The 19,876-nt window shown below is 35.1% G+C and overlaps 1 protein-coding gene across 1 annotated transcript; it reads left to right on the top strand.

Moving 5' to 3' along the window:
• The first annotated feature begins 2,125 nt into the window (after positions 1 to 2,125).
• On the top strand, positions 2,126 to 16,560 carry LOC132553267 (histidine N-alpha-methyltransferase-like). Its single transcript, XM_060217501.1, has 6 exons — positions 2,126 to 2,308; positions 3,689 to 3,827; positions 10,748 to 10,850; positions 14,066 to 14,121; positions 14,750 to 14,959; positions 16,367 to 16,560. Exons 1-6 carry the CDS (start codon positions 2,126 to 2,128, stop codon positions 16,558 to 16,560), a joined length of 885 nt encoding a protein of 294 aa, XP_060073484.1.
• The last annotated feature ends 3,316 nt before the right edge of the window (positions 16,561 to 19,876 follow it).

Below are 19,876 nucleotides of genomic sequence, written 5' to 3' on the forward strand. Positions count from 1 at the left end.
AATACTGTGTGATGATTGATCGTGCATCTTAATACTCAATGGTAAGTAATGGTATATCTCAGTACTCAATGGTAAGTAACCATATATCTTAATACTCAATGGTAAGCAATCATATATCTTAATACTGTGTGATGAGTGATCGTGTATCGTAAAACTGACTGGTGAGGAATCACATATATTAATACTGTATTGTTAATGATCATATATCTTAATACTCAATGATAATTGATCATATATCTTAATACTCAATGATGACTGATCGTATATCTTAATACTGAATGTTGAGTTACGATGTATCTTAATACTCAATGGTAAGCAATCATATATCTTAATACTGTGTGATGAGTGATCGTGTATCGTAAAACTGACTGGTGAGGAATCCCATATCTTAATACTGTATTGTTAATGATCATATATCTTAATACTGAACGGTGAGTGATCAGTGAAGACGTCTTACGGAAGCCATAGTTGCATTCACAACTGGTCAGCATCTGTTTCCTTGAATGGCTTCCAATATCAGAGGGATATTAATTAAGCTAAATTTTACGTCCCCTCCTTTATATACACATAAAATTTAACCGATAGATTTTTAATATTACATATAACCAAAAAGGTATGACTTTGAGTTGAAAACTAAGATACCCGCTCAAGCATTGCTAACCAAACAAAATATCCTTGCATGATCATTAAACACATGAGAACTCCAACATGTAAGCGATATCCGAATGCATTGTCTAAAAATTACCTGTTACGTGATATAGATATATACTTTTCTGTGTAAACTAGGGATCACACCAAGATAGAAGAAATCCTCCTGTTTAGAAACGTAAAAGTTGTCTGTCATTATCATATCGAGATAAGTGTTAAAGTTAGTTGACCACGTTCTCCATGATCATTATTGGTGGTGTGCAATATGTATTACGGCAAACGTTTTGTTTACTAATAATTAGTGGTAACGTGTCTTATAAGGAATGTTGATTGATCGTGTGTCTTAATACAGAACTATGAATTATCGTGTGTCTTAATACTGAACTATGAATTATCGTGTGTCTTTAATACTGAACTATGAATTATCGTGTGTCTTAATACTGAACTATGAATTATCGTGTGTCTTAATACTGAACTATGAATTATCGTGTGTCTTTAATACTGAACTATGAATTATCGTGTGTCTTAATACTGAACTATGAATTATCGTGTGTCTTTAATACTGAACTATGAATTATCGTGTGTCTTTAATACTGAACTATGAATTATCGTGTGTCTTTAATACTGAACTATGAATTATCGTGTGTCTTTAATACTGAACTATGAATTATCGTGTGTCTTTAATACTGAACTATGAATTATCGTGTGTCTTTAATACTGAACTATGAATTATCGTGTGTCTTTAATACTGAACTATGAATTATCGTGTGTCTTAATACTGAACTATGAATTATCGTGTGTTTTAATACGGAATGATGGATGAGTAATCGTGTATCTTCATACTGCATGTTAATTGATCATGTATCTTAATACTGAACTATGAGTAATTGTGTATCTTATTAATGAATGGTGTGTAATCGTGTATCATAATACTGATCTATGAGTGATCGAGTATCATAAGAATTAATAATGAGTGACGGTGTATCGAAATACTGAATGGTGAATGATCGCGAATGTGAAAATAAATGGTTGGCGGTCCTATATCTAAATACTAAATGGTGAGTAATCCCATATCATAATACTGTCTGGTGGATGACGATGTATCGTAATACTGAATGGTGCGTGATCTAGTATCTTAATAAAGAGTGGTGAATGATCGCGTATTTTTATACTGAAAGGTAACAAATCCCATATCTCAACACAGAATGATAAGTAATCGCTCATGTGAATATAAATGGTCGGTGTTAGCTATGCATACATAGCGAACTTTAGGATGGATCGTTGTTGACGTAAGAACCCCATTGTAGAACACAGCTTGTCGATTCGAGTTGGCAAATGGAATAAAATCTGATATTATTATTAAATATATCACATCACATTCTTAAAAAGCGCACTTATAAGAAAAACTTAAATACGTCCTGTTAATTCTCATTTATTGTTGTTTTCTCACATTTGTTTCAACATCGATTTCAGAAACATGACTGAAGCTGTAAAACAGAGTTTGATAAATGGATTGAATTCATGTCCAAAATACATTCCAACTTGGTACAAATATGATTTACTGGGCTCTGAATTAGAGCATGACTGCAGAGATTCGGAAAAGAACAAAGATTACTACCTGTATCGATGTATGGTATCTTGTCTACAAGCCAACATACAGGTAAGACACACAAAGTTGTACACATACCTTACTCATACACATACAGGTAAGACACTCAAAGTTGTACACAAACCTTACTCATACACATACAGGTAAGACACACAAAGTTGTACACATACCTTACTCATACACATACAGGTAAGACACACAAAGTTGTACACATACCTTACTCATACACATACAGGTAAGACACACAAAGTTGTACACATACCTTACTCATACACATACAAGTAAGACACACAAAGTTGTACACATACCTTACTCATACACATACAGGTAAAACACTCAAAGTTGTACACATACCTTACTCATACACATACAGGTAAGACACACAAAGTTGTACACATACCTTACTCATACACATACAGATAAGACACACAAAGTTGTATACATACCTTACTCATAAACATACACAATATCATATACATTTTGTTAATCCAGATATGTTACACAAATTCACATACATACACGAAACTTGTTCATATGAGATTATACACACAAAGGCAATTTAACCACGGTCACATACAGGTAAGTTACATGAAGACATACACATTAAGGTAGGTAACACAAGATGATAGTATACACATACAGGAAAATTTCACGTGGCCATACAGATACAGGTGAATTACAAAAGGTCATAACATGCATGATATACATGAAGCTAACAAGGTAATAAACATACAGGTAGTTTACACATGATAGGTTTCACAAAAATCATAACATGAATGTAAGTTACACAAGGTCATGCACATACAGATGTTGCACAAGGTCATTCACATACAGGTAATCAAAAGAATAAGAGGAAATCACATTTACAGGTTACATAAGAACTCAGCATGCTGGCGATCTAGATTAGATTATTATCATGAGATATTTAAACATATTGGTATTATTTCATGTTTATATACAAGTAAAGTATATGTCCTAATATTACACGTATCCAATAGTGTACAGTGTATGAAGTGGACCCCCATCTCCAGATTGTCGATGCTCGAAGCTCAAGGATGTCACGTACACTAACAGAAATACATATATTGTTTTATTCAGAAATGTAAATAAGAAATTGCTCTTTTCCCTATTTCACAACAATGCATAATATAAACTTTAAAAAGTATTTCTGAATAAGGCCGCATAACACCAGTGAAATTACATGTCAACAAAATAAATTGAACAGTACTATAACCATGATATTTTCGTCCCCCCCCACACACACACATTATTATTATCATTTCCTCTTTTCATGTTTTCATTTAAACTTGAATAAAATGAAACGATGGTTGAATTACTTCCAAGATACTTTTCTCGCAAGGAATCCGTCCCTCATTTTGAAGTTTTCTTTGTATATCGTAAAAAACTAAATTACCTTGTATCTACTTGAAGGACATAGTTCCGGACAGCCAAAATTGCTACACGTTGGTTGACCTCGGGAGTGGAAACTGTTCAAAGACAAGGCACGTGATTGACCAGCTCCTTAAAAAGCAAAACCATCTGTCGTTTTATCCTCTTGATATATCAAAAGGTACGAACTTATATCGAATACAGAATTATCGAAATGTATGTTACTATGTTTGTTTACAACAAAATTGTCAAACATGCGCTTTCTTTACTTATGCTGCTTCGGTCTATGTCTACTATTATCAAGTAAAACTGACTATACCACAATGCATATTGACAAAGAAAATGATGAAATGAAATTTGTAAACAACAAAGCCGTTATACACAATGTAAGGTTTATTCTGTTTACAAAAACTTATAAATAAATAATGGTATGACTAAGACATGTTTATTTGTCATAGTTTATTTCAGACAGGCACCAATCTTGATAATTCAAAGCTAAATGTTCTCTTTAACTTTGTCTCAATATTTTCTCACCGTAATAGGTCTTTGGACCTCTTCAAGCTTTGCAGATAAACTCATAGCATAAGGATTCGATAGATGCAGATGGATGAATATCATGGGGATGTTTAACGGTCGTCATTGAGAAATAATTTCTTTGTTCCATGTGAAGGTGGACATGTTTGATACTTGTCAGTATGCTTTGCGGTTCTGTTGTTGTTAACTTTGTTCTTATTTGTGAACGTGACATTCATAGTACATAGACGGAGATGTTAGTTACGAATTCTAAGTCTTGAATTTGACCTAAAAGAATCAGGTATATGGAAATTACATAATTCTTTCATTTATGGCGCCTCTTTGGTTTCAAAATTTAGGCTCCTAACATCATTGACAAGTCCTAGAAGAACAAAACAGATGTATGATGCAGCTTAATTGTTTCGCTCAATTGCATCTATCTCTTAAGTTTGTATCTAAATGTAAGTTTCCGTGTACTTTTCAATAATCTCCGTGTACTTTTCAATAGTCTGCGTGTACTTTTCAACAGTCTGCGTGAACTTTCCAATAGTTTCTGTGAACTTTTCAATAGTCTCCGTGTACTTTTCAATAGTCTGCGTGTTCTTTTCAATAGTTTCCGTGTACTTTTCAATAGTCGCCGTGAACTTTTCAATAGTCTCAGTGTTCTTTTCAATAGTCTCAGTGTACTTTTCAATTGTTTCTGTGAACTTTTCAATAGTCTCCGTGTTCTTTTCAATAGTCTCCGTGTTCTTTTCAATAGTTTCCGTGAACTTTTCAATAGTCTCCGTGTTCTTTTCAATAGTCTCCGTGTTCTTTTCAATAGTCTCCGTGTACTTTTCAATAGTCTCCGTGTTCTTTTCAATAGTCTCCGTGTACTTTTCAATAGTCTCCGTGTACTTTTCAATAGTCTCCGTGAACTTTTCAGTAGTCGCCGTGAACTTTTCAATAGTCTGCGTGTTCTTTTCAATAGTCTCCGTGTTCTTTTCAATAGTTTCCGTGTACTTTTCAATAGTTTCCGTGTACTTTTCAATAGTCTCCGTGTTCTTTTCAATAGTCTCCGTGTTCTTTTCAACAGTCTCCGTGTTCTTTTCAATAGTCTCCGTGTACTTTTCAACAGTCTGCGTGTACTTTTCAACAGTCTGCGTGAACTTTCCAATAGTCTCCGTGTACTTTTCAATAGTCTCCGTGTACTTTTCAATAGTCTCCGTGTTCTTTTCAATAGTTTCCGTGTACTTTTCAATAGTCTGCGTGTACTTTTCAATAGTCTGCGTGTACTTTTCAATAGTCTCCGTGTACTTTTCAATAGTCTCCGTGAACTTTTCAATAGTCTCCGTGTACTTTTCAATAGTTTCCGTGTACTTTTCAACAGTCTGCGTGTTCTTTTCAATAGTCTCCGTGTACTTTTCAATAGTTTCCGTGTTCTTTTCAATAGTTTCCGTGTGCTTTTCAATAGTCTCCGTGTACTTTTCAATAGTCTCCGTGTACTTTTCAATAGTCTCCGTGTACTTTTCAATAGTCTCCGTGTTCTTTTCAATAGTTTCCGTGTGCTTTTCAATAGTCTCCGTGTACTTTTCAATAGTCTCCGTGTACTTTTCAATAGTCTCCGTGAACTTTTCAATAGTCTCCGTTACTTTTCAACAGTCTGCGTGTACTTTTCAATAGTCTCCGTGTACTTTTCAATAGTCTGAACTTTTCAATAGTGTACTTTTCAATAGTCTCCGTGTACTTTTCAATACTTTTCAACAGTCTCCGTGTTCTTTTCAATAGTCTCCGTGAACTTTTCAGTAGTCGCCGTGAACTTTTCAATAGTCTCCGTGAACTTTTCAATAGTGTCCGTGTTCTTTTCAATAGTCTCCGTGTACTTTTACTTTTCAATAGTCTCCGTGAACTTTTCAATAGAACTTTTCAACAGTCTGCGTGAACTTTTCAATAGTCTCCGTGTACTTTTCAATAGTCTGCGTGTACTTTTCAATAGTCTCCGTGTACTTTTCAATAGTCTCCGTGTACTTTTCAATAGTCTCCGTGAACTTTTCAATAGTCTCCGTGAACTTTTCAATAGTCTCCGTGTACTTTTCAATAGTCTCCGTGAACTTTTCAATAGTCTCCGTGAACTTTTCAGTAGTCGCCGTGAACTTTTCAATAGTCTCCGTGTTCTTTTCAATAGTTTTCGTGTACTTTTCAACAGTCTTCGTGTACTTTTCAATAGTCTCCATGAACTTTTCAATAGTCTCCGTGAACTTTTCAATAGTCTCCGTGAACTTTTCAATAGTCTGCGTGTACTTTTCAATAGTCTGCGTGAACTTTCCAATAGTCTCCGTGTACTTTTCAATAGTTTCCGTGTACTTTTCAACAGTCTGCGTGTTCGTTTCAATAGTCTCCGTGTACTTTTCAATAGTCTCCGTGAACTTTTCAATAGTCTCCGTGAACTTTTCAGTAGTCGCCGTGAACTTTTCAATAGTCTCCGTGTTCTTTTCAATAGTTTCCGTGTACTTTTCAATAGTCTCAGTGTTCTTTTCAATAGTCTCCGTGTACTTTTCAACAGTCTGCGTGTTCTTTTCAATAGTCTCCGTGTTCTTTTCAATAGTCTCCGTGTACTTTTCAATAGTCTCCGTGAACTTTTCAATAGTCTCCGTGTTCTTTTCAATAGTCTCCGTGTACTTTTCAATAGTCTTTTCAATAGTCTCCGTGAACTTTTCAATAGTCTCCGTGAACTTTTCAATAGTCTCCGTAGTCTCCGTGAACTTTTCACTTTTCAATAGTCTCCGTGAACTTTTCAATAGTCTCCGTGAACTTTTCAATAGTCTCCGTGTACTTTTCAATAGTCTCCGTGAACTTTTCAATAGAACTTTTCTCCGTGAACTTTTCAATAGTCTCCGTGAACTTTTCAATAGTCTCCGTGTACTTTTCAATAGTCTCCGTGTACTTTTCAATAGTCTCCGTGAACTTTTCAATAGTCTCCGTGAACTTTTCAGTAGTCGCCGTGAACTTTTCAATAGTCTGCGTGTTCTTTTCAATAGTCTCCGTGAACTTTTCAATAGTCTCCGTGAACTTTTCAATAGTCTCCGTGAACTTTTCAATAGTCTGCGTGTACTTTTCAATAGTCTGCGTGAACTTTTCAATAGTCTCCGTGTACTTTTCAATAGTCTCCGTGAACTTTTCAATAGTCTCCGTGAACTTTTCAGTAGTCGCCGTGAACTTTTCAATAGTCTCCGTGAACTTTTCAGTAGTCGCCGTGAACTTTTCAGTAGTCTCCGTGAACTTTTCAATAGTCTCCGTGTTCTTTTCAATAGTCTCCGTGTACTTTTCAATAGTTAGTACTTTTCAATAGTACTTTTCAATTCTCCGTGAACTTTTCAACAGTCTGCGTGAACTTTTCAATAGTCTCCGTGTTCTTTTCAATAGTTTCCGTGTGCTTTTCAATAGTCTCCGTGTACTTTTCAATAGTCTCCGTGTACTTTTCAATAGTCTCCGTGAACTTTTCAATAGTCTCCGTGAACTTTTCAATAGTCTCCGTGAACTTTTCAATAGTCTCCGTGAACTTTTCAATAGTCTCCGTGAACTCCGTGTACTTTCAATAGTCTCCGTGTACTTTTCAATAGTCTCCGTGTACTTTTCAATAGTCTCCGTGTACTTTTCAATAGTCTCCGTGTTCTTTTCAATAGTTTCCGTGTGCTTTTCAATAGTTTCCGTGTACTTTTCAACAGTCTGCGTGTTCTTTTCAATAGTCTCCGTGTTCTTTTCAAAAGTCTGCGTGTACTTTTCAATAGTCTCCGTGTACTTTTCAATAGTCTCCGTGAACTTTTCAGTAGTCGCCGTGAACTTTTCAATAGTCTCCGTGTTCTTTTCAACAGTTTCCGTGTGCTTTTCAACAGTCTCCGTGAACTTTTCAATAGTCTCCGTGTTCTTTTCAATAGTCTCCGTGTTCTTTTCAATAGTCTCCGTGTACTTTTCAATAGTCTCCGTGAACTTTTCAATAGTCTCCGTGTACTTTTCAATAGTCTCCGTGTTCTTTTCAATAGTCTCCGTGTACTTTTCAATAGTCTCCGTGAACTTTTCAGTAGTCGCCGTGAACTTTTCAATAGTCTCCGTGTTCTTTTCAATAGTTTCCGTGTGCTTTTCAATAGTCTCCGTGTACTTTTCAATAGTCTGCGTGTACTTTTCAATAGTCTCCGTGAACTTTTCAATAGTCTCCGTGAACTTTTCAGTAGTCGTCGTGAACTTTTCAATAGTCTCCGTGAACTTTTCAATAGTCTGCGTGTACTTTTCAATAGTCTCCGTGTACTTTTCAATAGTCTCCGTGAACTTTTCAATAGTCTCCGTGAACTTTTCAGTAGTCGCCGTGAACTTTTCAATAGTCTCCGTGTTCTTTTCAATAGTTTCCGTGTGCTTTTCAATAGTCTCCGTGTACTTTTCAATAGTCTGCGTGTACTTTTCAATAGTCTCCGTGAACTTTTCAATAGTCTCCGTGAACTTTTCAGTAGTCGCCGTGAACTTTTCAATAGTCTCCGTGTTCTTTTCAATAGTTTCCGTGTGCTTTTCGTGAACTTTTCAATAGTCTCAGTGTACTTTTCAATAGTTTCTGTGAACTTTTCAATAGTCTCCGTGTTCTTTTCAATAGTCTCCGTGTACTTTTCAACAGTCTCCGTGTTCTTTTCAATAGTCTCCGTGTTCTTTTCAATAGTCTCCGTGTTCTTTTCAATAGTCTCCGTGTACTTTTCAACAGTCTCCGTGTACTTTTCAACAGTCTGCGTGTTCTTTTCAATAGTCTCCGTGTTCTTTTCAATAGTTTCCGTGAACTTTTCAACAGTCTGCGTGTACTTTTCAACAGTCTGCGTGAACTTTTCAATAGTCTCCGTGAACTTTTCAGTAGTCGCCGTGAACTTTTCAATAGTCTCCGTGAACTTTTCAATAGTCTCCGTGAACTTTTCAGTAGTCTCCGTGAACTTTTCAACAGTCTCCGTGTACTTTTCAACAGTCTGCGTGTACTTTTCAATAGTCTCCGTGAACTTTTCAATAGTCTGCGTGTACTTTTCAATAGTCTCCGTGAACTTTTCAATAGTCTCCGTGTACTTTTCAATAGTCTCCGTGTACTTTTCAACAGTCTCCGTGTACTTTTCAACAGTCTGCGTGTTCTTTTCAATAGTCTCCGTGTTCTTTTCAATAGTTTCCGTGAACTTTTCAACAGTCTGCGTGAACTTTTCAACAGTCTGCGTGAAATTTTCAATAGTCTCCGTTTACTTTTCAACAGTCTGCGTGTACTTTTCAACAGTCTGCGTGAACTTTCCAATAGTCTCCGTGTACTTTTCAATAGTCTCCGTGTTCTTTTCAATAGTCTCAGTGTACTTTTCAATAGTTTCTGTGTACTTTTCAACAGTCTCCGTGTTCTTTTCAATAGTCTCCGTGTTCTTTTCAATAGTCTCCGTGCACTTTTCAATATTCTGCGTGTACTTTTCAACAGTCTGCGTGAACTTTCCAATAGTCTCCGTGTACTTTTCAATAGTTTCTGCGAACTTTTCAATAGTCTCAGTGTACTTTTCAACAGTCTCCGTGTTCTTTTCAATAGTCTCCGTGTACTTTTCAATAGTCTCCGTGAACTTTTCAATAGTCTCCGTGTTCTTTTCAATAGTCTCCGTGTACTTTTCAATAGTTTCTGTGAACTTTTCAACAGTCTGCGTGTTCTTTTCAATAGTCTGCGTGTTCTTTTCAATAGTCTCCGTGTACTTTTCAACAGTCTGCGTGTTCTTTTCAATAGTCTCCGTGTTCTTTTCAATAGTTTCCGTGAACTTTTCAACAGTCTGCGTGAACTTTTCAATAGTCTCCGTGTACTTTTCAATAGTTTCCGTGTACTTTTCAACAGTCTGCGTGTTCTTTTCAATAGTCTCCGTGTACTTTTCAATAGTTTCCGTGTACTTTTCAACAGTCTCCGTGTTCTTTTCAATAGTCTCCGTGTTCTTTTCAATAGTTTCCGTGAACTTTTCAATAGTTTCCGTGTGCTTTTCAATAGTCTCCGTGTACTTTTCAACAGTCTGCGTGTTCTTTTCAACAGTCTCCGTGTTCTTTTCAATAGTTTCCGTGAACTTTTCAATAGTCTCCGTGTACTTTTCAATAGTCTCCGTGAACTTTTCAATAGTCTCCGTGAACTTTTCAGTAGTCGCCGTGAACTTTTCAATAGTCTCCGTGAACTTTTCAGTAGTCTCCGTGAACTTTTCAACAGTCTCCGTGTACTTTTCAACAGTCTGCGTGTACTTTTCAATAGTCTCCGTGAACTTTTCAATAGTCTCCGTGAACTTTTCAATAGTCTGCGTGTACTTTTCAATAGTCTCCGTGAACTTTTCAACAGTCTGCGTGAACTTTTCAATAGTCTCCGTGAACTTTTCAATAGTTTCCGTGAACTTTTCAATAGTCTCCGTGTACTTTTCAACAGTCTGCGTTTACTTTTCAATAGTCTCCGTGTTCTTTTCAATGGTTTCCGTGTACTTTTCAATAGTACAAAAAAGTGTAAAAAAAAAATAAACAACATTGATTGGTGGTTGCCCTCATCTTATCTATTTGGAGTTTGTTATCATGCGGGTATTTTTGTCGTTTCAGAATTCCTGATGCGTACCGCGGATAAATTGTCTCAGGATTATGGCGAGAAGCTGACAATTCATCCTACAGCAGAGAATTATGTGAATGGGATAGAAAAAATGAGGTATTTTAGGAATGTTGTCATCGAGAAATTTACAGAAGTGCCGGTGTAATGTAGAATTCATTAAAAGAGTACGATAATTTGATATCATCACGATCTTGTTACGTTACCTTGCTACGTGAGATCTTAAGGATGTACCCCCCTGATATTTTGACATAATTCAATATGAAATGAATTCCGACACAATATCATTTTTTTATATACATTGCCATCTGTAGTTGTACTTATATGTTGAAAACGGGCAATTTATATCACGTTTTAAAGAAAGCTCGTGGACGTCATTTTTGACGGCGTAGTTGACGTTGTGCTTCGGTTTTTAGCGTCAACAATTTCAATGTTTTTCGTTGCAAGGATATTGCTCTTGGGTTTACCTCTGTGAATTTAAAGCAAAATCCGACAAATTCTTGCATGAATAATTACAGAATTGAAATACAGGAATACTGACTTGCTGGATCATTTTTCTTGAAGTTTAGGACCGAAATATCAATTCTTCTGTTTGTTTCCTGATTTAAAAAGAAAAGACGCTTGCATAAAACTAAGTACAGCGATCCCATTTTTTCTATCAGGGAGATTGTTCTCAAACAATTTTCTATCCAAGCATTAAGACTAGGAAGAAATGAATTTCAGAGCATTGCCAAATAAAGGATTTCAATAATTTTGAACTTTGCAGTATTTGTCACTTTCGGTTGTGATGGAGATTTGCGGCATAAGAATTGGCATTTTGATGTTAGTTTTTGCTTTGTATCCTTGTATCATTGCATTTTAATGATAAAAGAAATTTGCTGGATAGAAAATCCGTCTCGAAAATAGCAAAGAATTATTGTTGTCTACGAAAAAAATAAGTAAACATTCATATTTATAATTACACGTATCCTAACGCCTGTAGTGCATCGATACATTATAGCTATTTTTGCAAAGCTGTGCTTTCGCATCCAAAAGAACTTTTTTGAAGGGGAAAATGAAAAGATTGGGGTTTTTTTTAAATCAAAGCGATACAAAGAAAAAGTTGTAAAACTTATGCCTAGAAAGTTGGTTTTGAGCATTATTTAAAAGCTTTGCAATACTGACTCTTTCAAACGCATATGCTCTGATCCCAGCAGTGTAAACAAATATTGTGACTGGAAGATGCAGACAACATTAGAAAGCAATAGTATTTATATATTTAATGAACAATTTAGTATAATCAACCTCTTTTTGCAGACACTTGAACGGCCCGAAGGTAATACTGTGGTTCAACGCCATATTAAACCTTCCTTATAATGACCAGGTTGAGACTCTGAGGCTGATATCGACTATCATGACAGGTACAATGTCACGTTGTGAGAATAGTATTTTCTATAGAGAGAAAGGATGTTTTTGTTTCTTGATGAATACTAATTCAGTACTTCCACGAGTATGCAGCTACAAGAATCAGTGAATATTATTTCAATTAAACTCTCACCTTTTTAATGCCAGTTTGAATTTACTCAACAGGATAACATACAGCAGTTTTTCAGATCATAATATATAATACATATATATAAAACAAGACACACTATAAAAACTAAATTTAGAGTGACCTGTATCGATAAAATACTATAATTTTTTACCTCAATTATAGTGATTAAGTTTCCAAATCTCTACCGATTTATCATTCAATAAACAATGCACTCTGGGTTGGTAAAAAATAAGTGAAATTTTCAAACTTCCTTATCTTCACTCCCGTAAAACCTTATATATCACCATTGCAAATTGTAATAAGTAGAAGATATTCTTGCATTCTTTATGAAGAACATTTTTGTTTCATCGAGTAGGGCTGAAAGGGTCTTTCTAACATTTCTCAATCAGAGTTTTCAACCTACGAATTTAACGCATGAAACAAAATAGAAAATGGGTTCTGTATTTCTCACATGAAACAAAAGAGAAAAAAAACCTTTCATAAAAAAAGTCGCCAGGATCATCCGATCACGTGATATTTTGATATCTTACCTTTGTGACACGTGTCATCTAAAAAGACAAAAAAAAAATCATTTTATCATATTACTGCCTTGTGATGATAGAACTTAATAGACAATTTGAAAAATAACAAGAAAATTTGCGATGTCTCGGTGTTCAGATCATTCACAAATCAAATACTAACCTTTCAAGTATTTGTGCTTTTGAATACGAAAACAAAACTTTGGTAAAAATAATAATTTTATAGCGTGAAAATAACTGACACATGATTTTTCCTTTGTTAACATATTCTTTTTTCATTGAAAATGTAAATCGCACATTTATTCTATATATTTAAGCTTCAGTCTTCTGAAGTATCTATCAAAGCCGGAATTCCTCAATGCTCAGCTTTAGGACTGCTTCTTTTTCCTGTGTATATCAACTATATTTCTAACTCATTTTTGCTGACGACACTGCACTGGCACACTCTTCTAAAATCTTACATGATATTAAACAAGTAACTGACCATGACATGGAACAACTTTAACTTTGGTCGCAGAAATGGCTCATGAACTTTAATCCAAATAAAACTGAAATACGTCTGGTTTCTAACACAATTGTACCTTCTAACCCCTCAATTTTCTTTCCGATAATAAACCTATCCCTATTGCTACAAATCACAAACACCTAGGAGTCTTTATTGGCAACAATGGTAGGTGGACCTCTCACATTGAATTCTTACTATCCAACACTACAAAGTACATGGCAAGGAAGTTTAAGCAAACTTATATATATTTTAAGTAAAAAAAAAACTAGAAAAATCTATCTTGTTTTCATTAGGCGATTGTCTGTGAATTATGGGACAATTGTGACATTATATTTTCAAATAAGTTAGAGAACATAAGGATTGGGAAAATCTTACTAAACCCTGTCATTGCGAATTCTTTGTAAAATCATATGTTGATGTCATCCTTCCTATGCTCACCCTTTCGCTATGATCCCTATCCCTTAATTTAAAACGTTTATGTATATATATACGTACCTACCCAACGAATGGCTACTGCGTGACAACATTGTATTTGTATATATTTCTTTGTTTAGAAAGGACGTAAGTTGTAATAACTTTTGTCCAATCCTATTGTCTTTTGTTGCAATGAAATTGATTTGAACTTTAAAACTTAAACCACATATTTAAGAGCAACTCTAAAATTTAGCATCCCATATCTATGCCATGTCCATCAAAGTGATACGTACCACGATAGCTTATCATTATGTGTTTCAGATGAATGCTGTTTAATTTTTAGTACCGACATCACACAAGACGAGACATCTATACTGAAGGCATACGACGATGTACAAGGTTAGTTAGTATTTTCTACAGATGTGGGTCTAGATACAGACACGTTCTAAATTAAATACACGCAGATTGAAACCTCATCACCTAAGTCCACCTTGGGAATTGTACTACACAAGCGGTCTTAAAAGCCGGGTGGTCTGATTAATGGGCGTGACTAAGGAGATATACTTCTTTTAAGACTGCTTTTCAGTCGATAAATTTTTATAACATTTATAAACAGTAATTTCACCATCGAAGTCAGTTTGACATTTCATTGACATTAATGATCCGACAACTGATGGAATGCACGGCAGAAAACACTCGGATCAGTGAGGTGCAATTCCACGCAAAACTGATTTTGGAGAATTTGATTTTTAATTATCTAAAGGGTTTAACGTCCATTCTCACGGCCTTTCGACAAGTGCTTTTGAAACTTTTTGAAACTCGTCTTAATTACAGATGATCTGACATGTATGGATACTTTTGGAACTGAAAAAAATGAAGTTGATGGTGAAGTTCGTCTTATTTTGAGATGTTCTTTAAGTGAGGTGTCGCTGCACTCTACCGATCTAACGAAATAATCCATTGACGATTACCAAATATATTTAGAATTGCGGATAGTGGGTTTTTTTTCAACAATGCTTTCTCTAAGATTTCCATTTTTTTTCTTTCTTTCTCTTTTACATAGGACTTCACAAGAGATTTTTCCTGAATTCTATCACCAGGATGAACGGAGAGTTCGGCAGTCAGGTCAATACTGATCGGTTCCGATACATTGTGGATTTTGTGTCGGGCCCAAACTCAGACATTAGCTACGTGAGAGCGTACCTCGAGGCCAAGGACAATGTCACGTTCCCAATACGTAAGTTGTTGACAAGAATACAAGTGACGATGTTTAAAAAAAAGAGAAAGAAAAATACCGATCTGTGACAAAACCGAAGATTTGAGTTAAACATCAACGTTAAAACCGTGATTTTTTTAAAAAGAAAACGCTCGGGTTTTCAAGAAATTGAATTTCTTTCCGCTTCAACACGTTCATCAGGTTATGCTAGCCAACGCTTTTAACATATCTATTTCGAATGATACATAAATAGTTGGTTTCTATATAAATGTCCGTTTGTTTCACATTGTGGACGCTGGCTGTGACTAAAGTTACCTGTGTAAATCCTGGTGTTTGCGTTTACCCTTAACCACTTGTGTCATCTTTTCATTTCCCGAGTTGTTCCGTCAGCCATTGACCACTGTCACAGAAATCGTGGTCTTAATGTTCAAAACGAACAAAACATCAAATGAAAGGACCAAATTCTGTAAAACGAACGGAAAGCAGTTTATGATACGGATGAATATATAGTTCGAGTTCAGTACTGAGATAAAAAAAAATCTGAATATATTGTAAATGCTTTTCAGAGACAACACGGCATTGTGTAATACATGCAGATTGAGTGAACGCCTTAGAGTGTGTCCGGATGTATGTAACATAAAGAAATTTTCTAATAATCACGTTTGTTTGAAAATTTGAATATTTGGTGAACATTCCTCAAGATATTTCAAGTTCACATGTCAATTTAGTAACGAGTTTTCTAGGCATTACAATCTTGAACGAAAGTGACTTTCTCATCCAACAACATCTTACTCAATGACAATAAAACTATCTTCGTTGTGTCATTGAATATTTCCTCCCAGGACACATTACATGCACGAAACGGATTTGGCACCGAAGTATCAATATTTATAGCACAACGCACGTGCTTAGAGTAGTAGGAATTGGTTTTACAAGATGTCAGAGGTTCGAATACCGTTGCCGACGATTTTTTTTTTTTTTTCAAATTTTGGAGTTATTTGTAAACGGTAAACATTCCAACAAATGACACTATTTGGTCCGTTGTATGAAACAACTATGTGTCAAGTAATTTCACCAAAGTAAAATTTATATGAATATTCAATCTTTGTGGATAAACGTGATAAACATGAAGACTTTCCGTAAAAAGCTGGTAGTATACAACATTATTTTTAACGATCTCCATATAAGGATTCCGTTAAATATATGATTTTATTTGAGTCGAAATTAAATCCAGTCAGGATTTTCCTCGTATTCCGCATGCTGTTTTAAACAGGAATAATGGCTTTTCATTATATACGGTTCCAAGGTCTTGAAAAGACACTCGCCGTTGTCATCGCATAACGTTTATTTTTTTAACATGAAACTCCTGTTATTAAACTTATTGAAAAAAAAACACCTGTCATAACCAAATCATAATTTCATTACCAGCTGGATTAGGTATGGAGTTGCATATGCAGAAAAATGAACGTCTGTTTTTTCACGAGAAAGACACAGGAGTGAGCTGCAAGTATACAATGGAACAGATCCAGACACTTACGAACAGGGCAGGACTGCAGCTAACGGACACCTGGACGGACGACCAGCGGCACGCGGTGATATGTAGATGTGTTAAAAAAAATTAACATAACTAGAGTAACTTTGAGCTGACAGAAACAGAGAAACATTCTTTCACGGTAAAACCACATAGGAAATTCCAAGTTATAAACTGTTGTGTTGCTTTGTAGATCCAGCGTTTGTTGGAAATCAACACAGTAACACGTGCCTTCTTTTCACTGCTTTTTTTCGTTCTCCACTTATTGTCTTCTCTACAAAAGAGTTCCCAAAAGAGTCGGGGAATGGAAGGGCGCTTTCGCGTGATCGCTTGAAACGGTTGAACCTGCCTTCTTTTTAATGTTTTTTTCGTTTTCCACTTTTTGTCTTCTCTATAAAAGAGTTTCTAAAAGAGTCAGGTAATGGACACAAATTAAGGGCGCTTTCGCGTGATCGGTTGAAACGGTTGGACCGGTTGAACCTTTAAGAAAAACGCGAGGTACGGATCGGGACCGAGGTTGGACTACGGAATGTTTGGCACGTGCAGATTGAGAGGTCCAGCCATACCTGTCCGAAACTCACTTGCTGAATATCGTTAGTTTTCAGAATTTCAGCATAAAATAGAGTCGGTACACTCATATTTCCGGGAGCATTGTGCTATAAAGTCTTGGTAGGCGTCCTCTGCTTAGGAACACCATTATTGTCTTATACTAATAATATATTTGTACTAATTTATCATGAATATTGTTTTATACTAATAATATATTGGCACTAATTTATCGTGAATATTGTTTTATACCAATAATATATTGGCAATAATTTATCATGAATATTGTTTCATGCTAATAATATATTAATTTAATATATCAATAATATATCAATACTTATTATTCACCTTTTGGTGAAAAGTCCTATTATTTTTGTTATATTTCTTATTATTATTCTTATTCCGAATTTGTGGGTTCGTAATCTTTTAAACGGTATGGGATAGGCACGCAACCTATATAGAATGTTATGGAAGTACATCTGAACTTGTTAATGCCTTATTTGTAAGTAGGTCAAAAATCCAAACGGCCGCCATGACCTAATTACCAGAAATTCTGAAAACAGCAATAACTCGAAAACTTTGTCCTACAAATTTGCGACAATTACGCTTTATGTAGAGGAGGGTCATATCTAACTTTTTTTTATACATGTTAATAGAAATTCTTTCAAATAAGAAAAAAGCTCGCCATAGGGTCAAGGTCACCTAAAGAAAAAAAAAAGATTTTTTTCGACTTTTTTTCCACAGTTCAATGAAGAATGTCGATCCGATCATTTTGGTGTCTACATTTCTTCTTTGACGTCTTTCTTTGACGTTTTACGTCATTTTTATAAAAAAAATCCCATTGTTCATTGTTAAGGGCAGACAAAAAGTTTGAACTAAAATTACTCCAAGATTCTAAGATGAAATTTTGTTTAATTGTTTATGGAATGGATTTGGTCACGTGCCCTCTAAATTCTGACGTGATTTTCAACTTTATCGAAAAAACAAAATTGCCGCCTTGACGCCATTTTTTTTATTGACCTACTTTCAAGGTCACATGGGTCAATTATATTAATATCATTAAATGACGTTTTTTAAAAACTTTTTAAGAGAAAAACAGACACATGATTTGGTCAATATCATTCTGCAGGGACTTTTGATTGGAATAAGCAAAACTTTTATAAAAGACCAACTCCGGTTTTCCTTAGGGGTCAAAGTTGAAATCTTCAAGGTAGGGTACCTATGTATATGAAAGTTCTGAAGTTTGGAAAGACTTCAATCATTTAAAAAATTCCTATGAATTCAATTTAATATTTTCAGAGGTGAACAATTGTAAAATTTCCTTAAAAACCTCCTGTGGACACTTAATATTGACAACAATAAGTAATGTTTTCCAAAAATTCAGCATCTGTTTTTTTCCGTTACAGTTCCAAATTAACGATATACAGCATTTATTTTGAAAATATCACGCTCAGTGCTTTCATCTCTTACTATTAACGATTCCTTTTGTACTTTGATTTCATACAGAGTGTCAATGTATTGCAGGCATTGCCTTTAATTACAGGCCAAAATAGGTGAAAAATTGTCTATGACTATTTCTAGTTTATCCTTAATATTGTCTTACACTAATGATATATTAGCACTAATTTATCATGAATATTGTTTTCTCATAAAGAACAAATAAAACTTGTAAAATATACAATATACTTTATTGCATTGTTTTATTGTTTACCATTAAATGACAAGAACACAGCAGCAACATTACAAAGTGAGCAGATTCACTACTCAATATAAACAAGTTTACAGTCACAGCCTTCAAATACCGAAGCCTCTCACTAGGGTCTACCATAGCCTCAAAACATTTCTAAACTTAGGCCTACCGTAGTCTCAAAACTCCACATGTCTGACACAAGACAATAAACTCTGTATTGGATAAGTAACTGACACAAAATGTGTTTTTGTCTCAATTGAGTCACCATTATGGTCCTTATTTAACTGACATAGCACAATATATATCTGAACCAAGACAACAGTGTTTGTCTGTGAATGGTTAATAAAAATGGTATCTATGTGAAATAAAGCACCATATTGTTGTTATCACAACCAAGATACTAATTATTACTTCTAGGTGTCCTCGTGAAACAATACGACACCCAAGTGTATCTGAACCAGGACACCAGTGTCTAAACCATGGTATTTATCTGAATTAAGACAATATGTTTTCTATCTCAACAAAGACTCTATATCAGTGTCTGCATGAAAGAAGACAACACAGTGTCTGAAATATGACACTTTAGTATTCACCTTAAAAAAGACACCACAGCGTCTAAATGAACCGAGACAACATCGTGTCTATCTGTCCTGAGACAGCATGATGTCAATTTGTCAACATTTTGATAAAATTATGTCAACATAAATTCAGATGCCATAGGCGTCCATCTGAAAAAACAGAGCATGGAGTTAGGATGGAGAGTACCTATATGTATGAGCGTTCTATAACAGCCTAATTTTCATGAAATGATTAATATGGGGCAATTTTATATCTGATAAGGGCTCAAACATCATGCTTTCAAATTACTACATGAAATTCGCTACAAAAGACCTAACACTTCAAACAAAATACGATGCTGTGTTTCACTGTCAGTGTAATGGTAAACAACATATTTATCACAGATATTACACATGTATGGAGTAAAATATGACACACGCTTAATGTTTTATAACAGTTCTTTCAAAATAGACATCTATTTTTACCTTCTTGCGATCACTACATCTAGAATTCAACACTGTTCTGAGAAAGTTCGCTTAAAACACTTCTTGTTGAGAAAAACAAACCATCATTGTTACAATGGTCATTGATGAAAACTTTTCTTACACAACAG

Source organism: Ylistrum balloti, unplaced genomic scaffold (genome assembly GCF_031769215.1).
Source record: "Ylistrum balloti isolate Yb309-2 unplaced genomic scaffold, AGI_CSIRO_Ybal_v1 Utg369636, whole genome shotgun sequence".
Classification (NCBI taxonomy): domain Eukaryota; kingdom Metazoa; phylum Mollusca; class Bivalvia; order Pectinida; family Pectinidae; genus Ylistrum; species Ylistrum balloti.

Excerpts from the sequence above, each read along its gene's own strand:
- LOC132553267 (XM_060217501.1), top strand. The coding sequence starts at position 2,126 with ATGACTGAAGCTGTAAAACAGAGTTTGATAAATGGATTGAATTCATGT. Across the intron at positions 10,851-14,065 it reads AATGGGATAGAAAAAATGAG|TACCGACATCACACAAGACG; the intron begins GTATTTTAGGAA and ends TTTAATTTTTAG. Across the intron at positions 14,960-16,366 it reads CAATGTCACGTTCCCAATAC|CTGGATTAGGTATGGAGTTG; the intron begins GTAAGTTGTTGA and ends TTTCATTACCAG.